This window comes from Teleopsis dalmanni, chromosome 1, assembly GCF_002237135.1.
Source record: "Teleopsis dalmanni isolate 2A chromosome 1, ASM223713v2, whole genome shotgun sequence".
Taxonomy (NCBI): domain Eukaryota; kingdom Metazoa; phylum Arthropoda; class Insecta; order Diptera; family Diopsidae; genus Teleopsis; species Teleopsis dalmanni.
The window spans coordinates 139,090,967-139,118,662 of NC_051846.1; the positions used below are offsets into that span (position 1 = coordinate 139,090,967).

A 27,696-nucleotide genomic window follows, 5' to 3' on the forward strand; every position below is an offset into this window, starting at 1 on the left:
AATTTTTATTCAATTTTATCGCGGATTCAGTTAAAAAATTGTTTTGATAAAGCACGAGGTTTTTCTCCAAATTACAAAGGTAAATTAATTTGACATGCACTATATCTGTAAATTATAAAATAATTGAGAAGCGCACAAAATCTTCGTTATGTCAGGCGCAAGTGGTGGACTACGATTTCTCTGTTGGTTTCGGTTCAGGCAACTAAAAGAGTCCTTACAGGAATACGCTTATTCTTCGCAGTGTTCTGGGACATTTTTATCCTTCAGGTGTGACGGAAGTTCTATGAAAAATGTTAATAAATTGGTTGAATAAGCCAGATTAGTTAAATTATAATTTAGCTGAATAAACCAGGTTAATTAAATAATGAAATAAGTAATTAATTAAATAACCTATTGGCAATTGCATAAGTCGGTAATATCAATTACTTACTGTGTATTTCTCACTTTGCACCATGCAATTTTTATAGTTCCGAAAAATTCATTTCCCAATGAATGGGAATCGTTTTATAAACTCAAAAACGTCTACCTTTCTTAAAGAAGTGAGAGAGAGAAGATGCTAAACGAAAGGGAATAGCGGGGAGAAGAACAAAATGATTATTATTAAAGAGTAGTCGTAAAAATTGCCCAACAGCCGGTACTGCAGCCAGAGACCTATTGTACCATGAACAAAACAAAATGATAAAGAAGAGGGATAAGGAAAAGAGCAAAAAAAGATATAAGAAAAGGAAATAAAACAGTAGAAAACGTAAAGTACGTATTATAAAACATCGTTTTCAAGAAGCAAATTATTTTTTTACAAACAATTTGATAACACATTAGCCATTAGATTATATTTTGTTTTTAATAATAATGACATATATTCGTGACATATATATAGGTATAATATGCATTATTGCTTCAGTTATTAAGATTCTAGTTCCAAATTTCGTTGTAAAGTACAAAACCAAAACCAAAGTTATTTTTACTAATACTGCGTGATATGATATGGTATATACTATATCACCATTTTATCAAATATCCAACATATTGAAAAGCAAAACGTTGCAATCTGTCATTTCTGTGTTCTGTGTTAATTAATACAAAAAAAAAGTCTCTAGTAAAAGCTAAAAATGTACAATTTATAAATATAAAATATGGATGCTTAAATATTATAATTATTAAATTTATTCCAAATCACGACTGGAAAAGAAATTCTATACGGTTTTATCTGTCGTTTCAAAAATTTCAGTGCATTGCACCTTGCAGCAATATCTGCAAAGTATAGCTAAATTAAATGTTTTTTGCAATATTTAATTACTGTCAAAATAAATAAATATATTAACTAAATATTTTACTTCCAAGAATACAAAATCCGGCAGATAAAATTCCTGCATAAAAACAGAATTTTTTCGATTAATGAAAATAGTACTAAAACCGAACCGCGCCGAAGTGAGCGCAGCAATGGTAGCAAACAAATCAATTTTATTGCTTTTATTGGTAAAAATAAATTTTCATTTAACAAAATAACTAATCTTTAATTGAAATTATAATATTTAAGAGTGCATCGATTATATCAGCTTTTCCTGCCTACAGCCTGTTCTACAATTGCGATTTTCTAGGAAGAAAAGGATTGTCTGAAATATGTGTTATCAGGGAATCGAATATAATGAAAGCACTATTAAAGAATAAGTTTCGAGAAGTTAACAATTTAAGTGGTCTGAAGTATTTCGTTCCTCTCATGAAATACTTTGAAAGCAAAAATTTGGGAAAACCAGAGTCAACGACTACAATTGGCGACAAATCTGACAAAACTGACAATAACGTTAATAAATAGTTTTTTAAAAATTGTATAAGTTCAATTCAAAACACTCATAAATAAATAAAAAATTGAATAAGAATAATTGTTTTCACATCTACCTGACTATTTATTCTATTTAAGCCGAATTAAATATCTAAATAAATATTTCTAATAAATATCTTCTAATCCAGGAATATGTTATATGCCTTATTTACTTTGGATGAACGTTTTCAGAATAAGTAAAAAGTGAAAAATATCACAAATCTGAAGATAATTCCTTTTAATATTTTAGATTATTCTATAAAATAAAATTCACAAATAGTATAATTAGTGTACATTAAGACTGAAAAGTTTTCGGAAATTCTCATTTAAAATTCGCGCGCTGTATATTTTTCGATATTTTAAGTTTATGTAGTTTGGCAGCACTGTCCTTAATTAATATGCCAAAAATGAGCGCGATCTGTCAGACAGTTCGTTTACGGCAGCTGTTGAAACCAGTTCACCTCAGTAGTGCGTTGCGAAATGTCTTCGACGGTCGTACGAACGTCCTGAAAGGCTTTGTAAAACTCATAAACTTGAGTTTTCGATAAACTGATTCCCATAAGCCTTTGGTAGCTTCGCACGATTCTGCCACGAATTTCGTTCGAAACACAAATTTGATGCAAAACTCTTGTTCAATATTTTTTCCATTGTTTTTTTCGCAACGCATACTGAGGTGAATGTTCACAGCTGCCGTAAACGAACTGTCTGACAGATCGCGATCATTTTTGGCATAGTAATGTCCTTAATTGATGCCAAACTACATAACTTAAAAATATCGAAAAATATACAGCGCGCGAATTTTAAATGAGAATTTCCGAAAACTTTTCGGTCTTAATGTATATAATATGACAATATGAACAAGTCATATTCTTTACCTTCTAATCAGTCATATTCAAATAATAGAACTCACCGGCAAATTTTAAAACCGGCTGAGTCTAATATAAAAGTCCAAAATTTTCATTTACTATTAAAAATTGTTGGGGTCACTAGTATTATAATACAACTACTAAGTAGAAATCAAATTGATCTTATTTTAGACACCTCTATATATAAGATAAATTATGTCATTATGTCAAGCCAATAGGTCTGTGGATAAGACACACAATGGAAAAGACTTAGTGCCGAGAAAAATGCAGTCCATTCAGTTGAAATTGTAACAGCAAAGCAGGTGTAATATTTTCTAATTTAATTAGAATATTCAAGCTAACGACAAGAAGAGGAATTTAAGAATATCAAAAATCTTCCGTCACTTGAGATTACTTTAAATTTCTGTCAATATCGTAAATAATTGTATTGGCATAATTATAATAATAATGTATTGGCTTTGATATTTGCTCCCATAATAATTAATTATATTTATATTAATTATATTTTTTATCTAAAATACTAATGAAAAGCTTAGACTAAAGTTCACGTAACAAAAAAAAATCTTAATTTAGTCGTAGTCATATGGAACACAAACGGTCTATCAAAACATGTTGTTCAAATAAAAGCATTCTTAAATATAAACTATAATGCGACATACTATAATGCTGGTATCAGAAACCCATTTCGTGAGGCGAAGTTCCTTTACAATTCCGAACTACGAACTTTATCACTCAATGTATTCCAATGATTAAACGAATGGTGGCTCAACATTGTAGTGCAAACTAAAGCAGACAAAGCAACAATATCTGACTGAGTTGATTTTGCAGTATTGAGGGGAGTATGTACGGTATGAAACATACCAAAAGTACAATTCGCACATATCAGATAAAATAGTAAAGAACTCTATGCAACTCTATACATATATAAATTATTATGTTATTTTGTTTCCTTTTCATATCTCTCTCTAATAAAGTACACCAAACTGAACAGACGTGTGTTTTTCCCTGCGGATATTCAAACAACAACTACCTGCAAGTCCAATTACAACTTGTCATCAGACCATTCACCAATAATCTTTACCTTCAACGACTCCTGTGTATTTATGGAAAAATATGTTCTTTATAACAAAAATACTGACTGAAACAATTATTGTCAACTAATTACATTTGGTCTAAGTACCGAAGTCATTGCAACTCATGTGTCCAAAAATCAGCCTTGGAATGAACTCCATCGTTTTCTAAAAGTCATTCTTGCTTACGACTTTTAACATCAAATAACTAATTAAAGAAAAGCGTATGATAAGAAAACATTAGCGGATAATACTCGCTTAAACAAACGAACTCGTTAAATTCCTTCTTATAAAGTACAACAGTAGTCGCACATCCCTATACCTCCCCAAAGCTTAAGTGCTTCAAGAGATATAAACTCCTCCCTCTGGAAAGCCACAAAAAAGAAACACAGACCGATCGCATATCAACTACCTATACACAAATATGACCAGAAGCCACATCGAAAAACCAGAAACATTCCCATTACATCTGAACCAGATCTTTAATCTAACGATAATCAAAATGTGCCAGATATCATGAAACAATGTGTAAATTTTCTATAATAGAGTTAGCAATTAGAACTTCCAGTTAAATAAATATTATATTATGGGAATTATGGTCGTAATAGCGAAGGATACCATTTGATCACAGGCATGGCCCTGCAGCAGAGGGTTTGTATTTCTCACTCATTTACTTAACATAGTGTAAAAATTGGAATTTATTTCACCACAGTTAAAGATAGCGCATATCGCCATGATACCCAAGCCAGTTATCTTGTTCTTAAAGCGCCATCAATTCGGTTTTCCTCAAATGTATAGCGCAATAAAACAAATTCATAGACTTGTCAGACATATTCATAGCATGATTTTGTTTTCATATTATATCATACTAAATAAAAATTTTGAAAGCAATATATATGAGAAATATTAGTAATACAATATAATATATTGATTTCACTTTTTTTTAACATTTAAAACTTTTGATTTTGTTACTTGATTCAACTGTTTCAAGTGAACTGCATATTATTATCAGTGGCAAAAAAAAACTAATCATACAGTGTATTAATTTTTATATATCACTTATACTTGCGATATTTATGATTAATTAGTATATCACATATTTATGATTAATTAGTATACGTAACACAATTATCGTTCTTATATATAGTAAACATCTACGCAAGCCTACAGGTTCTTATATATAGTAAACATCTACGCGTACACAAGCACTATAATATATATTATATACTATAATATATATTATATATAATATATATTATATTATAGTGCTTGTTCTTATATATAGTAAACATCTACGCGTACACAAGCACTATAATATATATTATATACTATAATATATATTATATATAATATATATTATATTATAGTGCTTGTGTGCTCAATGGTCAGTTTTTGGCAGATGTAAACAGTTTTAAATAATTGTAGTTTTTAAATTATAAAATTCAAATTTCAAAAAACTGGTCGATTTTGCAACCGCCATATTATTTACTCACATTAATAAATCAAAAATATTAGACGAATAGTCAAATATTTATTGCATATTAATAAAGGGTAGTACAATACTGGATAGCATATAAAATGTAAATATTAAAAAAATTGCTTATAAAAATTCACTTTGCGAGATTATTCAGTGTCCGCCAACCCAAAATTTTTAGGGAAGTCAACAAAATATGCACACACTACAGGGCACAAAATTATCATTAGTTTTGCTATCAAAAATTATTTTATGATTTTGGCCTGCCTCGTATTACAGCCATAACCCACTGTCGACTAAATGAGTACTTCGTAATGCATTTAAATAAATATTTTAATTAATCATTTAGATATGATGTATTCAGACACATATTTGGAGCAACATCTATTCCAAATGAAAGCATTTCTATTATGGTTCAATCAATATGCATACATATATATATATATATTTATTTATTTTAAGTTTTTATATATTTGTTTAGTTATTTTTTGTTCTCACCCAATGAATATTTTGACCGCTGAATCGATCCGCATATATTGAGACCCAATGTAGGGTATAACACTCTAGAGAGTCAATATTTAGGATTGCCACAATATAAAAAAAAATTAAAACCAAATTGAACTGTGTGATATTTATAAACATAATCATATTATAAAGGAGCGGAACGAACCTATAAAATTTTTGTTTTTGGTCAAAACTTTGGGCTCACACCATACCAAAAAGAGTTTTTTAATGGAGTTTGTTTTCAAGTTGATACATTCTGTACACTATAAATAGTGTTAAGATAATGATTTCCTCTAGAAGTAATATATTTCTTACTTTGTGAGCTCCCATATGTCTTATATGATATCAACTCGGGGGTGGGTCTGTTAATTACAAACCAAATTACAATTGTATCAATGTAGGCGCAGTTGTAAACTATTGAAATGAATTTGTAAATTGGTTTAATATATTTGATTTCTACCGCACAAACTATGAAATGAAACTAGATTAATTGTCAGAAGACTAATACTTAATGTTATTAATGCAGCAGTTCTGAAACGAGAGCCGTCAGAAAGTGACGTTTTGATACCACGCAATCCCATTATTTACACATAGGTTATTATCTTAATGTTTTAACTCTTAATTACATTTTAAGGAATATTCTTTTATAATTTGTTTGCAAATTAGAACTGAATTTCAATGTTAATATTTTACCTTCTTTTTCTTTTATTAGTACTGATAAGTTGGACAACTAACAACGTAATATAACATCATTATTATAATAAGCTCAGTTTCTGTATATAAAAACATTCAAAAAGTCCTTTTAATATGTTTGGATTCGAAGGAAAAAAAATGAAAAACTAAATTTGAAAGGGACTAATACATTTATAGTTAAACAGTATACTAGTACACATTTATATATCCAGTATTGTTACTTAGTAGATATAGATATTTTTAATATCAAGAATCGTCCTGATGAAAGCAAAAGCGAATTTGCCGAAATACGTATAGAAATATTAAAACAAACGTCCAAAATATAAGTTAAAATCATAAAAAATAAAAACGACTTTATGATATTGCAGATATCATGATATTGTAGATCAGATTTAAGGTTGCTGGTGGGATATTTAACGGGTCACCATGGACTGCGTTATCACCTTAACAAAATAGGTCTGTCCGAAGAGATAGAGTGTCGACTCTGCTTAGAAGCAGACGAGACTACGAGCCACATTCTCTGTGACTGCCCAGCCTTGATCTGGGCAAGGAGGAAATCATTGGGAGGAGAGCTGCTCTCTCCTTCTGACATTAGGAGGTCCTCAACGGACGACATTCTGGCCTTCATTCGGAAGGCGGAATGTCTTCTGTTCAATTAGGGTCAGTTACGGCACAAAAGATCAATCTGGTCGCAGTGCTCTGCTCCAGTGGGAGCTAGTACCCTGTTTATTTCTATTCTATTCTATGATATTGCAATGTTCCTGCTAACAATTTCCTCGTTAACTAATGTCGACAATAGATTGATTAATATTGACAAAAGATACATCGGAGATTTCTTGTGGATCTGAACAAATACTATTTAAATATAGATGAAATTGATAGAGCTAGATAAAAAAATAGATAAATAATAGATAGATAGATAAAAAAATTCTATATTAATTGATAAAATAAAATTAACAAAATCTAATAAGTTAATAATAAAGAATTAATATCATATGTGAAGTATATTTTATAATGTTTAATCGTTTTTCACAAACAGATCAGCAAATTTCATAAACTCTTCTGCATTCCGGGGTGTTTGCATTAAATCACAGAAGTGTGTTATATTTTTAATTTAACTTCTGAATTCATTTGGCGAGTACATGATACCTTTTATAAATATTTTTGAATTCAACGACTTTGAGTTTATGTATTTAATGTTGAAGTTTTCAAAAAACTCAAATTTGATTTAACAGTTAAATAGATGCTATTGACTTTGAATGATAAAATTGCAGTATTTTTCGCAGTATAACGGACGACATTTTACATAAAAGCACTGTTGTCAATGATTTGAATTCAGTAGTAAAGTACGACGATTTCTGAATTAGAATGGCTGTAGTTAAAGCAACCGCAATTATCTCTCTGTTTTTGGTAAGAAAAATAAAAATTCAAATTTTCATCTAAATTACATTTGACTAAAAAATTTATAATTGATTTCTAGTGTGTTTTAAGTTCAAACATTATCGCTCAAACAACAGACGGAAATAATTCCGGTGAAAGCACCCCTGTCTCTCTTCTGAAAAATGTAGAAACAAATTCTGTATCATCAAATTCAGGAGAGGTCACAACACAAGCTTCAGCTTCAAGCTCTGTTTCGGTGTCATCTAATTCAGGAGAGACTCAAACATCAAGCTCAATAGACTCAACCACATCGTCATCTAACTCAGGCGAGGTAACAACACAATCAACTGGTTCCAATGTGTCAGAAAAGTCGAACTCAGGAGAGACACAAACTGTTGGTAAAGTTGAACCCAGCATTGCAACTATAGACACTACGACAGCGACATCAAATTCAGGCGAAGCAAAACCAACGGAAGCAGCTATAGTTTCTACTGAACCATCCACTCAAAAAGCTTCTTCTTACAAAACCGCATCCAGAGTAACGAATAATCATTCCAGCGAAAGTGATGAAGATTAAAGATCTGCAAGTTATCAATACCTTGACGAAGACAATTCTATATAATATTCATACATAAGTAAATAAAATACTAACACTTTAAATTCAATAAATTCAAAAATGAATAACAAGAAATATACTCTACCTGAAATGTGAAATATGTGAAATACTGTGAACATTCGTCCAGTGGACATTTTTTTACATGTATTTAAATTATACGAAGTTAAAAATTGATTTGCAATTTTTTAAGTAAAAAACCTCGCAGGAATATGGAAATTTGTAGATAAATGTGGAAAAATCGGAAAATATTTTTCAACATCATCATTATCATTTTTGACGTCAACAATCCGTGAACCATCTAAGCCTGTCTGACAAATTATTTTCGTTGAATGCACTCGTATCTGCTACTATATTGCAATCTGCCTGTTTTTAGCCTGAAGTAATTATTCTAAATTTTGATTGGCACCCCTTCATGGGTCTTTACATTGGTAATTATAAAAAGTTTCTATCGCTGTAGAGGGAAATTATCGACATCCAGAGTATGAGACTTGAACCCACTAAATAACAAGTTGGGAAATTTCAAAGTTTCTATCACTGTAGAGGAAAAGTATCGATATCCAGAGTGTAAGACTTGAACCCACTAAATAACAAGTTGGGAAATTTCAACCCTCAGACTATAAAAAAATACTGGCTGAAATTGCATTCCAGTAATAAGGGGGTGAAGCATATGATGATTAATATTTGAATTTCTAAATTTATTTAAGATAGAAGTGAGAACCTAGTACGTGTCAATTGTAAACAAGGATGTGTTTTTAAGTAAAGGTTAAGGTCATTTAAGTATCCTCTCAACTCCATTCTCTTAAAACAAAAATCCTCTCAAGTCTTCTAAATGTCTTCTATCTAAAAATTGTATTGAAATACTTTGATTTTTTTTCGTTTTGCAGTCTTATTTTATAATACGCACGAATATAATATAATGTACACGTACTGATGAAGTGCGAGTACTCCAAAACGAAATATACGTTGGCTTCTGCAATAAGCGTCCCACCGTGGCAGTAAGTCTCGATATTAAAAAAAACTTTAACATTACCTGGGTTGAGGGTTTAGTCCTTAAACTCCAGTTTGGTGTTTCCCCAACAATTTGTACTGTTGTCCATAAGTTTCTTTTTAACTTACCCATGAACGGAGTTTTCCGGAGTTCTATCTTCGGCCCACTCCTTTTCAACCTCTTTACGTCAAATATTCCTTCCTCACAGGTCCACGCCAAGCAAATTTGCTTCGTTGACAGTTGACTCATCTTCATGCGGTTGCCAAATTCGTGCCGTATCTCCAATGATCTTAATGAGCACCTTACGACCCTTTTCAATTATAACACCAGTTAGAAGATTAAGCGATATACCACCGAGGGCAGTGCCGTAAGTCTCCTAGGTCAATGGCCCGATCGAATCTATGGTTATGATGGCACATTCATCAAGCTAAAGTTTGACAATACCGCTACTACTTGATGTTGTTGAGCTTTTTGATAAGCTTAAGAATCTCAGTGTTTTTCTCTCCCGTTCGCACGATTTCACGATGCCACCCAAAACATCCCTTTTAGTCATATGCAACTAAAAAAATGTTCTACAAAGACCCAACCAGATTAATTTTGAGGTAAGCTCCTATGAAAAGTTCGTTCGGCCCATACCATCGTACGCCTTCTCCATTTTGTCTGCAACAACTCTGCTCAGATAGAAAGAAACCAAGAGATGGTTTCTTTCTAGTCCTACATGATTGTACCAACTGCAAGCACTAGCCTGACGGCAGGCATGTTTCCGATCCCATACTTTGCAAGAATGCTCAACTAACGCGTAATGACGAATTTTTTCTGATTTCATCTTTTTGCCTTTATCACTGGAATGAAGCTTTCACGCTGTAGCGACTATCTTGTCCATTCATTCCTAAGAGGCATTTTTAGTGCGTTAAAATCTCACACTGTGGCTGTTGATGGTCTCCACCTACTACAAAAACAAAATGAAAACTAATTAAAAAATTACTTCAAATAATTTAAAAAGAATTTTAACAAGATAGTTTCATACAAGGTAGTTGATTTTGGGATTTCATAAAAATCATTACTGGTATCATCATTTCAATCTCTATATCTGAACAAATAGCAAAAAATGAGCATATGAACGAGCTTGACATTATATTTCTACCATTATTGTTTACCTGACAAACTCTGGTCAACGTAAAACAATATAAAATTCTATTAACAAGATGACTTTTGTTAATATCGTTTCCAACTTTAAGGATATGTTCGCGCAAATAATCTTGAATTCATTTAATTCTATCAAAATGTAGTAATGTGGTACCAAAATATGATGTGTGAAGTAAGTACGCATGTTATGTAAGAACAGGAGACCTATGTAGAAATCCAGGCGTAAAATATCACTCTGGTGGGTTTAGCTTACCGGCTCATTGAGCCTAACTGGATCATTTGTTATTAAATTGTTCCTAACTAACCTGACTCATTCAGTCAACATCACGTTCTTCCAGCACTACTAGGGGTTGAGATCCAGATTACCGCAAAGTATAAATACGTAGCTTCCAAGACTTCCATAGGTCGATTTCATCCTAGAAGACAAAGCGGTGTGTGTTTTTCTTTTATCTATTTCCGGTGTACCAAGGTTGTGTTATAGGAATTAACTTCGAATTTATGAATTAGCTTTAGAATTAATTAAATCTATTTATCTCAGTTTAATAATCAAAAACAAATAACTTTGAATTTTAATATTAATTTTTTTTTTTGTTTTTTTTAAACTTCATTTTATTATATACAATCTATTCTACGCATGAATAATAAGTACTACTTATGGCAATAACAATATATGATAGGCATGTACGGGACTACCCAGTAGTAATCACCGCCTTATGAAGAATTACAATTTAATAATATTAATCTGTGAAATTTTAAAAGAAGGAATAAAAAGAAGGAATAATCAAACTTTAAGTAAATAAATATTGCAAAAATATTATTGCAACGAACCTTGACGGCCGCTTTACTATCCCAGCAAACAAAACGACTGGAAAAGTGGGTCGTTACAGTAGCAAGAATAATCGCAGATGCATCTTATCATAATTTGCTACACATGCGAATAATTCGAGATATTGAAATTTTATTAAGTCGAAAAAAATTGGTTGTTAGTACTTTCTTACTAATCATAAGAGCATGACGTCTATTTTTGTTTAAACAGAAAAAAATGCAAACAAAAACCTACATTGTTTGGCACACAAAATTTTTTATTTTGTTTTTTTACCCGACCTCATATTGCTTGATTTTTTTATACTTATGCAAAGCATTTTATCAATTTTTTCCTACTTTAGCCGATAATACAGCTTAGCAGAAACTCATTTTGTGCAAGTTGGCTTGCAAGTATAATAGATAGATGGGTGCACATGTTGTCACCTTGAGTGTTCGTATAAAAGGTTAAAGGTCATTTTGATGACAATATTTTTTTAATATTTAAATATTTTAAACAAAAAATTTCGATTTCACATTATTGGCGAATATCCATATTTCTCGATAGTTTAGATATTTCTGATATACGGCAACGCTTGGAAATACTTAGAAAATTTTAAACTGATCAAGGCAATATTAGTGTCGATAGATTTGTAAAATTGTGTAGCTTTTTCAATCAAAGTAATTAAAAACTATTTAAATTAGAAAAATTTGACTTTCCTAAAAATATGTAGTAAAAAATGTTCATTTCAATAGTAATTTTTTAAGTATAAAAATTGATGGAAATACTTTCTTTCTCTATATAAGAAGCCATTCAAAATATTGTGGAAGCAAATTTTCACTTTCCTGAAAATAAATAAATAAATATAAAAATTAATAAAACATGAAACTTTCTTATAAGCTTTGTAAAAGATTTGCGTACTCATATTCGTGAACCTGTGCTCATGGTATCATAAAATAAAAATATACCTTCTGCTCAAAAAGTACTCGGATTTTTTTGTTTGTTAACTACTCCTTAAGTAATAGACATTTTTCATGTCTATTTTTTTTTTGTTATGTTGGTACACCCTTTCTTGACATATGGTACAAATTTGAGCGCCATCTGTGAATTAGTTTGTTTACAGCAGCTGTTAATGTGAGGCTACCTCAAGGGCATTTAGCGACTTTTACTATGGAATATTCTTGTTGTACGCGATTTTTTGACCAAACACGGCACCACTGTCATCGCTCAGACACCATATTCGCCAGATTTGGCGCCGTGTGACTTTTTCCTATTCCCGAAACTCAAATTGCCCCTTCGTGGTAAACGTTTTGAGTCGATTGAATCGGTAAAAGGGAATTCGCGAAGGAACTAAAAGCCATACCTGCACGGGCCTACGAAAAGTGTATGGAAGATTGAGTTAAGCGTTGGCATATGTGTATCGCTTCATAAGGAGCATATTTTGAAGGAGATAAAATAAATTTGGAAAAAAGTTTAAATTTGTGTTTTATTTACAAAATCCGGGTACTTTTTGAGCTGGAGGTACATCTAATTAATTTATAAAAAGAAACATTTTTATTTTATTAAATGGAACACTAAAGCACAGTATTTTTACTGTGCCATTTTTAACTACTTAGTGAGTTCGGAGGGTTAAATACGTACTAGTCTTTATGTTAAATCAGCTGTGTTGACCAACTTCTTCAGGTCTATATAAGTTAATTTAAGGCCTTTTCGGTGACTCGCAAGTATGGCAAATAACAGCAAGTTACTGGCCGAAATGTACGCAAAACAACAGATCGGCCAGATCTGAACTATATGGTGGATGAGGAAGCAATCCGTGCAATATTGCCTTTTTATTGACTTATGACATGGTGCATTGTCTTGGTGAAACAAAATTTTTTTCTTCGCCATATGCGGTCGTTTTTTCATAATTTCTACTTTCAAACGATACAGTAATGCCATGTAGTAGTTACTATTGATGGTTTTTTCATTTTCGAGATAGTCAATGAAGATTATACCATGTGCATCCCAGAATTATGAAACCACAACCTTTCCAGCTCACTGTTGTGCACTCAGATGATGACCATTTTGATTCTGGAGTGAAGTGTTAGTACATGTTTCATCCATTGTCACATATCGACGCAAAAAATCTGATTTATTACGTATAAACATGGTCAAAAGCTGCTCTGAATCGTCAATACGTTGTTGTTTTTGATCGACTGTGAGTAAACGCGGCACCCACTTTGAAAAGAGCTTTCTCATGGTCAAATGTTCATGCATAATTGTAAACACATTGCCTTTTGATATCTTTACGGTCTCAGTTATCTCACGCAATTTCAATTTACAATCAGTTATAACCAATTTCTTGTCGTCTACCTCAATTGGACGACCATCATCGGTGTCTGTACGAAATTCAGCAGACCAATAATAAATGGTTCGTTTCAATCGAACAGAGTCCGGATAACACTTTTGAAGCCATTGCTGAGCTTGTACAGTATTTTTTTTCATCAAGAAGCAATGGTAAATTAACACGCGGAATTGTTTTAAATCCATTCTTTTAAAAATAACAAAAGTAGCTTCACTTAAATGGCTGGCCTTTTTTTTCTTACTAATCGAAACGTTATGAAATTTTCACATAGTCTTTTGAAGGTTGGTACTTCATAAACGTCATATGGATTTGACAATGACAGCGCTATCTGTGTGTCAGTGACACGATTTATTGAGTGATATAATATACTGGTCAAGCATATCGGCCAGTAAAAACTTTGTGAATCTTTATTGGAAATTCCAACAAATATTGCTATCATATGTCACAAATTATATGTAAACAAAAATTCAAACAGATTTCAAAAATTTTATAAATTTAAAAATTGAGAAAAACATAACACTAGAAAGATTGCAACAGTGATGCTAATAGCTCACATGGCCAATATAGGCCAGCATGTATTTTTTGCCATACTTATGAGCCACCGAAACGGCCTTTATGTTAATTTATTTTATGACCAATGCAACATTACACAGTGACATGTGGATGCCTCTAGAGCGTCTTTCGAAGGTTGCTTGCGGATTTTTACTATCCTAGCGGCAGCAGTTTTGTATTTCATCACTAAAGAAAAGTCGAAGCAAAAATTTTTGCAAGTTTTCACAATTTTCATATATTTAGCAGATATTAAACGATCCATATTGTAAAAAGGAACATTGAACTGTACTGTTTGACATACCATATATCTATGGAACAGTGCTGACAAATCGGAAGTACGAAATATATAACCTATTATTATGACTAATATTATACATTCTGTATTAATATACCGATGATTGATGCATATTATGCATACAAATCAATATTTTAGGTTATGTTACAAGTATCTGTGATACTATAATCAGTTCTCAATTTAACATTTTTATTCCAACTACGCGGTTTCCTAAGAACTTTCACAAATCAAAATATTACATAAAACGACATAAATTGTTATACTCACCTTTCTGTGGAGATGACGAGACTAACGTATACTGTACATATTAGGGACGTGTGCGAGTTAGGCTAAGTTGATGCTAAACCAAATGGGAGATTTTATGGGATTTTTTGCACTGCACACATTTTGCCATTTATCAACACGTATCGACACATCAATACATTATCGACACAACTTAGAATTTCCCTCATTTAGAACGCAACTTAGCCTAACTCGCACACGACCTAGTTTAACAAAATATAAATTAATCACGAAAACAGACAGTCAACATCTAATGATCAATAAAAACCGAAAACGTTAGTGACTCATTCTGCTACGACAAACCACAATTCCAATCTCAAAGAAGTAATCATTAAAAAATGAACAATATCACTGCCTAAGATTCTGTTCGTGTCATTAATTAATATTAATGATATAAATATTAATTTCAGTATTTATATTAATATTTTCGTAACGATATTAATGAAAAAAAAACTTAATATTTTGAACGGCTTATACATATAAAATTGAATCCATTATATCATAAGGTATCTGAAAAAACATATTCCAAGACGAATTTTAACTTATTAATCGCAAGTTAGTAACTTGATGGAGGCCATCAGTAAATAAAAAAATGTGGGGAATACCCAACAGAATAAAATTTAGCAGTATTTATCGTCCTTTTTTTTATGACACTAGTGAAAATTGCAATGAAGAACAATAATGTTATGGGATATAGTGTGATCTCTATATAAATTATATAACAAATAAAACCATATCTTCAAAACATAAGATAATATATTAATAGAATACCACAGGATTCAATATAATTTAATTGTTAGAGATAAGAATATTTTTTTAAATGAGTTTAATATTTTGAAAAGTGATAAAATTATAATTAACATAATTATAATTAAAATTTAAAATTTTATGTAAAGCATGTACATTGGTTATTTGGAATTGATATAACACACTAAATATTTTACTTAACAATGTGGAGTACATCTAGCTGCATAATGGAACAGTAACCATAAAAATTCTTAGCTTCTGTGGTGACCTTGAGATCTCCAATGGACTTTAATTTCTTCAAGTAAATAAAGGTTCTGATGTACGCAGATGATGTTGTGCTGTTTGCAGAGTCACCAAGAGTGATGCAGCTTATGATAAATAGACTGAATGAGTACTGTAATACCTGGAATTTAGAAGTCATTATATCAAAGTCAAGAATAATAATATTCAAAAAACAATGCAAGGCGTCTTGCATACGATGAAAAGTGGTATCTCAACGAAGAACATATTGGATGTAACATAGTTAAGTCATACAAGTATTTAGCCATTTGGATATCAAATAATGTAATATTCGAATCACATGTTAATAAAACGCTAAAAGAATCAAAACTAGAAATGAACAGCGCACTAAGAAGTGTTTTAGGAAATGATAGCTTGTCCAATAGCACTTGTTTAGAATTAAGATTTATTGTATCATGGCCTTTAATTTATTTGTCATTTTTGTATTGTGTCGTCGCCTTTAAGCACACGCGAAAAGGCGACATGTGTTTTTGAGAAATAATAAAGCAGTCGTGAATAAAAGTTATCAGTAAACTAACTGAATAAAACATTGGTGCCGAAACCCGGGATAGTGATCCATAAAAGGGATAGTGATCCATAAAAGGGATAGTGATCCAGAAAAGGGATAGTGATCCAGAAAAAAAAAAATATATAATTGCAAAATGTTAGACTCAGAAATTCACGAACTCAGCGACGGGGAGCAAGGAGGCGTGCAGAAAGGGTCTAAGAAAATGGCGGAATTGAAGGCGTTGAGAGGCAGCACCAAAGGCAACATCACTCGCATAAAATCAATGATTTTGAAAAAAGGGTCAAGTTTGTCAACAGAAGAACTTAACTGCAGGCTTAGTTTGACAGAAAATTACTTCAAACAGTTTCTGAGTGTGCAAGCAGATATCGATAAACTAAACCGAGGTGCAGATACTTCTTCAAGCGAAGCAATTACAGCAGAAGTTGAAGATGCATTTGTGGCCACGAAAGCAAAAATAATGAGTTTACTAAAAAAAAGAAAGCTATCACTGGTAGATGTCAATGCAACGAATACAACATCGTTATTGCCGGGCCCAAGAAGTCATCGGGAAGTAAAATTACCGAAATTTGAAGGGAAGTATAGCGAATTTCCGAAATTTATAGCCTTGTTTAATAAATTAATCAACCAGGATGAAATGCTTGATGACTGCGAACGATTTTTGATACTTAAAGAGCACTTGGGCTCTAAGCCGCTGGCAGCTATTGACGATTTTGATGTCACAGAGGACAATTACCCCAAAGCACTCGATCGATTGAAGGAATGCTTCGATAAAAAGGCGTTGATGTTCGAGGAACATATTACAGCCCTCTTTGCTGTCCCAAAATTAACAAAACCATCTGCAGTTCATTTAAGAAATGTATTAAATGCAGCGAATGCACATTTGAATGCAATGCTATCATTAGGTGATTACAAAGATATAGCGAATGCCATGTTAATTCATTTGGTGATGAAAAGAATGGACGACGATTCGCAGGTCAAATGGGAAGAATCAGTGGATTACAGGAAGCTGTCAACTTGGAATGAATGTTCAGCGGTTTTGACGAGGCGATGTGAGAACCTTGATGCAAGGGAACATAAAGTTAATCAAGTGAATTCAAAGGCTGTAAACTATCAAAAAGAGTATAGAAATAACCGCAACTACTCAACCTCTCTTGCAGTTACAAAACCTTTATGTAAAGTCTGCAATGGCAGTGGCCACGAGATTGCAGATTGTAGCAAGTTTAGAAAACTTTCTTTAAAAGAACGCTTTATCGTAGCACGGAGAATAAAGGTATGTTTTACATGTTTGAAAAGGGGACACCTTCAAAAAGAATGCTCTGCTGTTAAATGCTCGAAATGTAATTTATCTCATCATCAACTTTTACATAAAGATTATATCTTGAAGCCAAATGAACAAAGATGCAAAAATGGGCCATCTACGTCAACACAGAAAACAGCTCAGTCATCAGTTATAAACGTAATAACTGAAAACGAGGTTTTTTTGGCAACAGCAGTAGTAATGGTAGCGGACAAGTTTGGCAAATATCACCAAATGCGAGCCATATTAGATTCTGGCTCTCAAGTAAATTTGATGTGTGCGAAAGTTGCTCAAAAACTGTTATTAAAAAAAACGTCTTGTAAATTAGATGCTAGCTGTGTTGGAGACGTTGTAACTAGCTTTAAAACAAAAACTGTGGCTACCATCAAATCAAAAATAAATGAATTCGAAGTCAGTCTGCAATTTTATGTTTTACCGAAAATAACAAGCTCCAAACCTAATCGTTATGTCGATGTTGCGGACTTGAATTTACCAAAAAATATTCAAATGGCTGATCCAATGTTCAATAAGCCAGCGCGTATAGATATTTTAATTGGTGCGAAAATTTTCTTCGATTTGTTGTCGATTGGACGAATTTATCTTAATGAAAGGTTGCCAACCCTACAGAAATCCATACTAGGGTGGATAGTTGCAGACAAAGCAGAAGAATGTTTAGCGCCTAGTCATAAAATAAATAATATGCTGGTCAATCACAACCATAATGAGAATGAAAACTTGAGTCAATTGGTTGAAAAATTCTGGAAAATAGAACAGATTTCAACTAAATCAAATTTTTTAACCGAAGAAGAAGAGGAATGCGAGAAAATTTTCCGTGAATCAATTCGTAGAGATACATCTGGCCGATTTATTACGAAAATTCCATTTAAAACAACAGTAAGTGATTTGGGTGGTTCCTATAATGCTCCCAAACGACGGTTGCTGTCACTAGAGCGTATGTTGAGTAGAGAACGCTCTACACGAGACGCTTACAACGCATTTATGGATGAGTACCTCTCTTTAGGTCACATGACGATCGTTGAAGAAGCTGATATGGATAAGATAAAATATTTTGCACCGCATCAGTATGTGCTACGACCAGACTCCACGAGTACGAAACTTCGAGTTGTGTTCGATTATAGCTGTAAAACTGACAGTGGCTTGTCATTAAATGAGGTAATGATGAAAGGACCACTGGTTCAAGATGACCTGTTATCTATAATACTGCGATTTAGATGTTACAAATATGCAATTACGGCAGATGTAACAAAAATGTATCGCCAAGCATGGGTGACTGATGATGATGCGAATTATCAAACGATTTTGTGGAGGTCTTCCTCAGATGAAAACATAAAGGCCTATTGCTTGCGAACCATTACTTATGGTACAACATCTGCCCCCTATTTAGCTACAAGATGCTTAAAACAGTTAAGTGAAGATTATATCGATAAATATCCGGTTGGATCGAGAAAGGTGTTATCTGATTTTTATATGGATGATTTGATCAGTGGATCAAACGATGAAGATGAAATTTTTGAAATATATAATCAAGTATCAGCAATAATGAACTCAGCAAAATTTAAGTTAAGGAAGTGGTTTTCAAATAGTGAAAAATTTCTTAATTTCGTACCTGAAGCTGATAAAGAAAAGACTCTTCGGATGAATGATGAGGAAATAATAAAAACTCTTGGTATCATCTGGGCTCCAGTAGGAGATACGTTTCGATACGTTTGGCCAGATTTTGATAGCTCGAAAACGGTGACAAAAAGAATAGTGTTGTCGGAACTATCTAAGTTGTTTGATCCCCTTGGGCTTATTAACCCATTAATCGTAAAGGCGAAGATTTTCATGCAAGATTTGTGGATATTGAAGGCTAATTGGGATGAATCCCTACCAATAAATTTACATAGTCAATGGATAGAATTCCGCGAAAATCTAAAAGACGTCAAGAAAATAAGTGTGCCTCGATTTGTTTTGGCAGAAAAACGAGTTGCTAGAGTTGAAATGCATGGATTTGCTGATGCATCAAAAAGAGCTTTCGGGTGTTGTATTTATATTCGCTCAATATGTGTGGACAACGACGTTACAATGCAGTTGTGGAGTGCTAAATCCAGAGTAGCGCCATTAAAAATTTTATCTTTACCAAAATTGGAACTTTTGGCTGCAAAATTGCTGTCGAAACTAGTGACAAAAACCAAATCCAATTTTCCAATTTCTATTGACGCGACCTATTTATGGGTGGATTCCGAAATTGTGCTAGATTAGCTGAGCGAGCACCCATCAAATTGGAACACATTTGTTGCCAACCGGGTATCATTGATTCAAGAGCAGACAAAAACGTGTATTTGGCGGCATGTTCCTTCAAAGTCTAACCCAGCGGATATAATATCAAGAGGTGCGTATGTAGATGAACTATCTAATTCTATTTGGTTTGCAGGTCCTTCTTTCTTGAAGAGAGATTGTTGTGAGTGGCCACCAAATAAGTCTAGAAAGAATACTAATGCTGACCAAGAAAGGAGTCGTAATAGTACGATAATGACTGTTAATAATTTGAAAAAAAAAATACCTTATGAGGCATGCTCTGAGGATAACTCGAAATCTTCTTTTGTGACGTGGGTTGAAACCTTCAGCATTTTGAAAAATTACAAAGAATTTTTGCCAATCTTCTTGGCTTTCGAAGAAGCGTTAAGTCTATGACTGAAAGATTAGATGAAGCACTAGTGCGTATATTCTACTGTGTGCAACAACATTATTTCAAAGAAGAAATTGAGCTGCTATTGAGGAATAGAGAATTGCCAGCAAACAGTAAATATAAAAATCTGAGCATTTTTGTAGAAGATACTTATGGTGTTCCGCTACTACGTGTTGGTGGGAGATTAGCGAAGGCAGCATTACCATATGATGCTAAACATCAAATTTTGTTACCGAATAACTCAGAAATAGTTTGCAGTTTTGTACGATTTCTTCATTTCAAATATTTGCATGCTGGTACGCAAGCGCTTATGGCTATAGTTACGCAAAATTACTGGTAGTTGTCTACAATGCTTTAGATGCCATCCAAAATTGAGTAATCAGATTATGGGCGATTTACCCTCTTCTAGAGTCACCGTAGCGAGGCCATTCACTGTGACTGGAGTGGACTTTTGCGGCCCTATTACAACAACGTATCTACTTCGTGGGTACAGAACAACAAAAAGCTATATTGCTGTTTTTATTTGTTTTGCCACAAAAGCTGTGCATATGGAGGTGGTCTCTGATTTGACTGCAAAGGCTTTCCAGGCTTCATTAAAAAGATTTGTAGCTCGACGCGGCTTATGCTTAAAATTATTTTGCGACAATGCAACTAATTTTGTGGGTACTCGTAAAGAGCTCGAGGAAATGAAATGCAAGTTTTTTGATCAACAAGTACAGGGCAAGATTTCAAAATATTGTACTGCCAATAGTATTGAATTTCATCATATACCACCCAGATCCCCCACTTTGGTGAACTATGGGAAGCGGCTGTAAAATCAGCAAAATATCATTTGGCTAGAATATTGGGTCAATGGCATCTTACATTTGAAGAGCTGGCAACAGTGGTTGCGGAAGTAGAGGCAGTTTTAAATTCAAGACCTTTGACAACCTTGTCTAACGACCCAAATGATGAAAGCGTTCTTACACCGGCACATTTTTTAACAGGTGGTCCGTTGGTTGGAACTGTGGAACCTACTGTGGATAGCGAAGAATGGTCTCATAAAGATAGATGGCTACGAATTTCGGCCATACAACAACATTTTTGGAGAAGGTGGTCGGCGGAGTATCTTCATGAACTTCAACAGAAAGTCAAATGGACTAAGAAGCAGAAGAACCTTAATGAAGATGATATGGTGTTAATTGCAGAAGAAAATTTGCCTTCTAAGCAATGGCTTATTGGGAAAGTGCTGAAAGTGACAAGAGATGCTAAAGGTTGGGTTCGAGTTGCTGATATAAAAACAAAGAATGGAGAGGTTCGCCGAGCAATCCATAAATTGGCACCTATTCCATCTGAATGTTGATGTCTGCTGGAGCCATCAAAGGCGGCGATATGTTTAGAATTAAGATTTATTGCATAATGGCCTTTAATTTATTTGTCATTTTTGTATTGTGTCGTCGCCTTTAAGCACACGCGAAAAGGCGACATGTGTTTTTGAGAAATAATAAAGTAGTCGTGAAGAAAAGTTATCAGTAAACTAACTGAAAGAAACAGCACTTTCAGTTAAATACAAAGTTTTCCAAGCTGTGGTCAACTCAATTATGAATTGTTCACCCAAAGTTCGGGGTTTTGAAAGGTATGATGAGATGGAAAAACTGCTGATTTATTTTATCAAATGCATTTTTCGTTTACTATATAGAGGCACATTAGAACCACACTTTCAATATATTAACGCTGTTGTAAACCAACCAGATAGCAAACTCACTAAACGGCTTGCGACATACTTTCTAGGTAAAAGGAGTTCAGGTCAGAGGCATGGTTAAAGGAGCCGAGGAGCATGAAGAAAATCTGCCTTCAGAATAGAAGAAAAGTTGGATTGACTGACAGCAGCCCATTCTCCTAAAACAGGATCAAGCTGAGAGAGAACGATGTGTTTATAAGACAAACATACAGAGAATTAACTTAAAATCTGGGGACATCGAATTGTTTTAATGATAAATATACAGTGGAATATATTCTCAAACCTCGTGCCGATCTCCTCAACCTCAATTACATACCCTATGAAAGTTGTGCACTATCGGTTTGTAGCCTGTGCAATAAATAAGAAATGGAAATGGAAAACTTTATCGCAATATGCCCAATTTCAAAGGAAATAAGATACAAGTATTTTGGTAAAATGACCTTAAGCCTAAAGGAATTGCGCTGTGTTTTTAATGGAATGGACTGATTCAATTTATGCCCGTATTTAACCAAGTCTTATAGATGAGTTCTTTTAACTGCACTTATGTATGCATAACAACAACAGTTACTAATTATAACATCAAACTCGCTACAAGACTTGAGAGATAAAAAGAGTAGGTATCGCTAAGTTAAGCTGACGACATTAGTCATAGCTTTAAGTAAACAATGTATAAATTATGGATAATTATTGTATGATTTTAAATGATTAATAAAAAATACTGCTACTGATATCTTCATTTATCAAGATAATTATAGTGTATCGTTCTTTCTAATTATAAACTATCGTCAAGCAAGTGTTTTGAAGTTAAAATTACATTAATCTTTCTCTTTATTAATTTTTTCATAAATTGTCATGAATATATAGTATGTATAATATATATCAAAGAATTGACTATGTAATGAACTAGAAAAAAATATAGTCTATGTTTTGTGATATTCAATTTAATCCTTTTATCATAATGTGAAAAATTGTTCTAGTGAAATAAAATAATCAATGTATCACACAATTTCACGAAGAATAAAATTATTGCAAAACAAAATCATTTCGCTTTTAATGTTTAAATCACAATGTTGCTCTATTTCTTGCTTACACATTTTGATAACTACATCGCTTTCATATACATAAAATAGTTAATCAAATATTTTATTTAATGTTCAAGATTATAAAGTCTTCGACCTGTTTAAAAATATGCTCATGCAAATATCTTTTATCTGCGAAAATGCTGAAAATTCCTTTTCATATTTGCAATTTATTTTGCAATTCAGTCAAACATTTTTCATGCACATCTGCACAGCGTGTATATACAAGAATAAATAATATATCAAATTATATAGCTGACAAGATAACAATTCTAACCACGATAAAAAATAAATTTTTTTAAATTATTTCAAATAAAAGCCAAAATAATTTGGATCTTAGTTCAGTATTCTTTTTAACTCATTACGACTATGGCTGTTATGAAATCAACAAGTTTATTTCTCTTCTTCTTGGTAAATATTGTGAAAGCTAATTTGCAAGATCTTTTTTAACTACAGATGTTGATCATTCCAGTGCATCGTATGTTTAAAAGCACTTCCACTAACGGATTCTGGCGAAAAAACAACTGAAGTCGTTCTACAGGCTTCAGCAGCAGCAGACACCAAGGTTGATGACGTTGCTGCAGAAGACACAGATAATAATGCGATTACTGAATCGTCACCTGAACAACTTCCTTCTGGTGAACCTCCAAGTGAACTTCCAACAGATGATGATACAGAATCCACAAAAGCTTCATTAGAACCAGAGCAACCTGAACAAACTGAAGCTTCTACTGCTTTAGCTGATGACGATTCAAGTAACGTAGGAGATGTAGTTTCTGCAGGTGATGATGAACAAAATGTTACTGATGCAGCCACAGAAGCTCCAACTGAACCTGAAGTTACTGCAGTAGATGACGCAGTATCACCAGCATCAGCGGAAGCAACTGATGCCACAATTGAAGTCGCTGCTCCAGTAGAAGTAAGTGACACATCAGAACAATCTGCAGGCGATGATGACGAACAAAATGTAACTGAAGCAGCCACAGAAGCTCCAACTGAACCTGAAGTTACTGTAGTGGATGGGGGAGTATCACCAGCCTCAGCGGAAGTAACTGATGCCACTGTTGAAGTCGCTGCTCCAGTAGAAGTAAGTGACACATCAGAACAACCTGCAGGTGATGATGATGAACAAAATGTTACTGATGCAGCCACAGAAGCTCCAACTGAACCTGAAGTTACTGTAGTGGATGATGCAGTATCACCAGCCTCAGCGGAAGTAACTGATGCCACTGTTGAAGTCGCTGCTCCAGTAGAAGTAAGTGACACATCAGAACAACCTGCAGGTGATGATGATGAACAAAATGTTACTGATGCAGCCACAGAAGCTCCAACTGAACCTGAAGTTACTGTAGTGGATGGAGGAGTATCACCAGCCTCAGCGGAAGCAACTGATGCCACAGTTGAAGTCGCTGCTCCAGTAGAAGTAGTGCACACAGAACAACCTGCAGGTGATGATGATGAACAAAATGTTACTGATGCAGCCACAGAAGCTCCAACTGAACCTGAAGTTACTGTAGTGGATGACGCAATATCACCAGCCTCAGCGGAAGCAACTGATGCCACAGTTGAAGTCGCTGCTCCAGTAGAAGTAAGTGACACATCAGAACAACCTGCAGGTGATGATGATGAACAAAATGTAACTGACGCAGCCACAGAAGCTTCAGCTGAACCTCAAGTTACTGTAGTGGATGGGGCAGTATCACCAGCCTCAGCGGAAGCAACTGATGCCAGCGAAGTCTGATGCCGCTGCTCCAGTAGAAGTTGTAACACATCAGAACAACCTGCAGGTGATGATGATGAACAAAATGTAACTGACGCAGCCACAGAAGCTTCAGCTGAACCCGTTGTTACTGTAGTGGATGGGGCAGTATCACCAGCCTCAGCGGAAGCAACTGATGCCACAGCTGAAGTCGCTGCTCCAGTAGAAGTAAGTGACACATCAGAACAACCTGCAGGGGATGATGATGAACAAAATGTAACTGATGCAGCCACAGAAGCCTCAAATGAACCCGAAGTTACTGTAGTAGATAACGCAGTATCACCAGTATCAGCAGAAGTAACTGATGTCACATCACCTCCAGTTGAAGTTGTAACAGAGCAATCTCTAGCAGATGATGATGAGACAAATATTACAGAAGCTCCTACACCTGCGAATGACGAATTAGCCGCAAGTGATGATGAAGCTGCGTTAGGTGAAAATGACCTGGCAAGCGAACCTATAACTGATAATAAGGCTAACTCAGATGATGATTAGAAGAAACCAGTTTTGGTTAAATACGTTCCTCATAAAAACTTTATATTTCACTATATTAGTATTGATTTTTACTTCATTTTACTATAATAACTTTTTTCTATTAGTAATAAAATATTCAAGCAAACAATATTCAAATTTTTTTTGTATTTATAAGATATTGCTTATGAAAGTTCCATGAAGTGAGCAAAATTGAGAAACAAAATTGCAATCATCTACTGTAATTAAATTTTATATTAATTACTGTACTAGTATTTTAGGGTAGCCCGTATAGAGCAAAATACAGTTTCATTATGAAATACACAGCCTTTACAGTCTAGTAAATTAAGTGATTCGGATTTCTTATGTTTTCTATTTCAATTAACTACGTTATTATTATGTAGTTCGAGAATAGTTTTTTACTCTGACAGCGAAACTGCTCTTAAAGCTCTATCTTCTTGGACTTTTAAATCAAAACAGGTACTTGAGTATATGAGCTCCTACAGCTAATTGCAGCAAAGAATAATGTAAGCCTTTACTGGGTTCGTGGTCTCAGGGGAGTTTTGGAAAATGAACAATCTGATGGGCTAGCCAGAACTGCATCAAAAACTGGTTTTTACAGGCCCTCAACCCTTATGTGAGATAAACTGAGCCAACACAAAACAAATTATCAAGGAAAGGGAAAATCATATGCGACTGGAGTACTGGGAAGACTTCCCAGAACTTAGACAAAGCAAATCACTGATAACACCGTAGTTCCTACAAGACATCCTTAAATTCTCATCTCACCTCGAAGAAGAGGAAGCTACCAAGCATATTCTTTGTGACTGTCCAGCTTTAATAATGCACAGAAGAAACTTGTTTCATATGGAATTTCTATCGCCATAACAGATTAAGAACTCTTTTCTAGATTTAGTTCTGGACTTTGTTCACGAAGCTTTAAGAGGCTTTGTGTAATTAATAGTGAAATTAGTACAATAGAACTTTTCTGACCACAGTATCGGCTGTTCGGCGATTTCACGTTTTAAACTTTTAAAAATTACAGTATTTTGTTGGGTATTGGTAGTTCATAGAGTAAAAGATATAATAACATTTTAAAAGACATATTAATTTTCTGTGACTCAATTTGTTGTGATTAAATATTTGATTTAAGTATGTATGCTAATTAGTAGCATTGCAAATCCGTACAGTACGGACCTTTCCTATATAATCATAACTACTTAATACTATAAGCTACACCTTTTGCAACATTCAACAAGTCCGACACCTTTATTTCAATTTTTTATATGGAATTAAAATTCACTTTATATAAATTATATTATATAGATTGACCAATAATACATTATTCCAGTTTTCCACAGATCGACATAACTTCTATCTCATCGTCGAAGTCTATTTGTGTGTATAAAGGCAAATAGTTCCTTCTTAGCTAAAACTTACACTCAATCCTTTTTACAAATTATTCTCAATTTAGTCGAAATCAAATCCAATCACAAATATTTTATGTGCACACTTTATACAGGCATAATCTACTCTATTATTTAATTTTTATAATAATTAAAATGAATTATTTACATTTTTTGGACGGGATAATTGGACAATGTTAAATAAAACATCATTTTTCAAAAAAAAAAAAATATATATATGTGTATATAAACATGAATACATATATATAAATATACATATATATATTTGCACTGATATTACGATCACAGTCTATAGTCACATTCAGGGTTGAATTTGTTGGTATATTATAAATATCTGTATTAGAATGGTACCCTGAAGATGACTATAGATTATAATTAAAATATCGATACAAATAAAATATATTTTTTTTTACAAATTTAAAAAATTGCATATTATTTAACCATTGACCAAATAGCCCATCCAAGAATATATGAATATAATTTAGTCATTAACAAAATAAATTATGAAAATAATTATTTTTATTGCATGACCAACTCAATTCAAAAGACGTTAAGTTCTGTACTTCACTGCGAAACTGTTGGTTAAAAAATATTTATTTACACATAAATGAAATTACTTTATTTATTTTAAAATGACGTTTAACTGAATTGTGCATTTTACTGCATAAATATAATGAAAGACAATTATAACAAAATCAAAAATATTTAACTCTAATAAATATTTATAAAACTGCCAAGAATATATCAGTTCAAAGTTTTTTAAATATTAAACATTGACTTAGCGAGACTCAAACTAAAAAAGATACAACATAGCAAAGCTCAGTGCCTTCCCTTTTCATTTTTATATAAAATTAATTTTTATTTC

General features: G+C 33.1%; 5 protein-coding genes across 5 annotated transcripts; all 5 read left to right on the plus strand.

The window, feature by feature from the left end:
• Positions 1-1,371: 1,371 nt before the first annotated feature.
• LOC119666635 lies at positions 1,372-1,876 on the plus strand. Its single transcript, XM_038075918.1, has 2 exons — positions 1,372-1,476; positions 1,538-1,876. Exons 1-2 carry the CDS (start codon positions 1,396-1,398, stop codon positions 1,811-1,813), a joined length of 357 nt encoding a protein of 118 aa, XP_037931846.1. The 5' UTR covers positions 1,372-1,395; the 3' UTR covers positions 1,814-1,876.
• A 5,855-nt stretch (positions 1,877-7,731) lies between these two features.
• Positions 7,732-8,537, plus strand: LOC119666642 (cell wall integrity and stress response component 2-like). The gene is made up of 2 exons (XM_038075926.1): positions 7,732-7,836; positions 7,907-8,537. The coding sequence occupies exons 1-2, from the start codon at positions 7,795-7,797 to the stop codon at positions 8,381-8,383; spliced, it is 519 nt and encodes a 172-aa protein (XP_037931854.1). The 5' UTR covers positions 7,732-7,794; the 3' UTR covers positions 8,384-8,537.
• A 9,656-nt stretch (positions 8,538-18,193) lies between these two features.
• LOC119666326 lies at positions 18,194-19,948 on the plus strand. Its single transcript, XM_038075609.1, has one exon. It carries the CDS (start codon positions 18,194-18,196, stop codon positions 19,946-19,948), a length of 1,755 nt encoding a protein of 584 aa, XP_037931537.1.
• Positions 19,949-20,761: 813 nt separating this feature from the next.
• On the plus strand, positions 20,762-21,717 carry LOC119666327. Its single transcript, XM_038075610.1, has 2 exons — positions 20,762-21,088; positions 21,154-21,717. Exons 1-2 carry the CDS (start codon positions 20,762-20,764, stop codon positions 21,715-21,717), a joined length of 891 nt encoding a protein of 296 aa, XP_037931538.1.
• A 1,792-nt stretch (positions 21,718-23,509) lies between these two features.
• LOC119666329 (skin secretory protein xP2-like) lies at positions 23,510-25,428 on the plus strand. The gene is made up of 3 exons (XM_038075611.1): positions 23,510-23,585; positions 23,647-24,904; positions 24,962-25,428. The coding sequence occupies exons 1-3, from the start codon at positions 23,544-23,546 to the stop codon at positions 25,426-25,428; spliced, it is 1,767 nt and encodes a 588-aa protein (XP_037931539.1). The 5' UTR covers positions 23,510-23,543.
• Positions 25,429-27,696: the final 2,268 nt, after the last annotated feature.

Excerpts from the sequence above, each read along its gene's own strand:
- LOC119666635 (XM_038075918.1), top strand. The coding sequence starts at position 1,396 with ATGAAAATAGTACTAAAACCGAACCGCGCCGAAGTGAGCGCAGCAATG. Across the intron at positions 1,477-1,537 it reads CAATTTTATTGCTTTTATTG|AGTGCATCGATTATATCAGC; the intron begins GTAAAAATAAAT and ends ATAATATTTAAG.
- LOC119666642 (XM_038075926.1), top strand. The coding sequence starts at position 7,795 with ATGGCTGTAGTTAAAGCAACCGCAATTATCTCTCTGTTTTTG. Across the intron at positions 7,837-7,906 it reads CAATTATCTCTCTGTTTTTG|TGTGTTTTAAGTTCAAACAT; the intron begins GTAAGAAAAATA and ends ATTGATTTCTAG.
- LOC119666326 (XM_038075609.1), top strand. The coding sequence starts at position 18,194 with ATGGCTGATCCAATGTTCAATAAGCCAGCGCGTATAGATATTTTAATT.
- LOC119666327 (XM_038075610.1), top strand. The coding sequence starts at position 20,762 with ATGGGCGATTTACCCTCTTCTAGAGTCACCGTAGCGAGGCCATTCACT. Across the intron at positions 21,089-21,153 it reads GCAAGTTTTTTGATCAACAA|ATCCCCCACTTTGGTGAACT; the intron begins GTACAGGGCAAG and ends TATACCACCCAG.
- LOC119666329 (XM_038075611.1), top strand. The coding sequence starts at position 23,544 with ATGGCTGTTATGAAATCAACAAGTTTATTTCTCTTCTTCTTG. Across the intron at positions 23,586-23,646 it reads GTTTATTTCTCTTCTTCTTG|TGCATCGTATGTTTAAAAGC; the intron begins GTAAATATTGTG and ends TGATCATTCCAG. Across the intron at positions 24,905-24,961 it reads AGCGGAAGCAACTGATGCCA|GTGATGATGATGAACAAAAT; the intron begins GCGAAGTCTGAT and ends AACAACCTGCAG.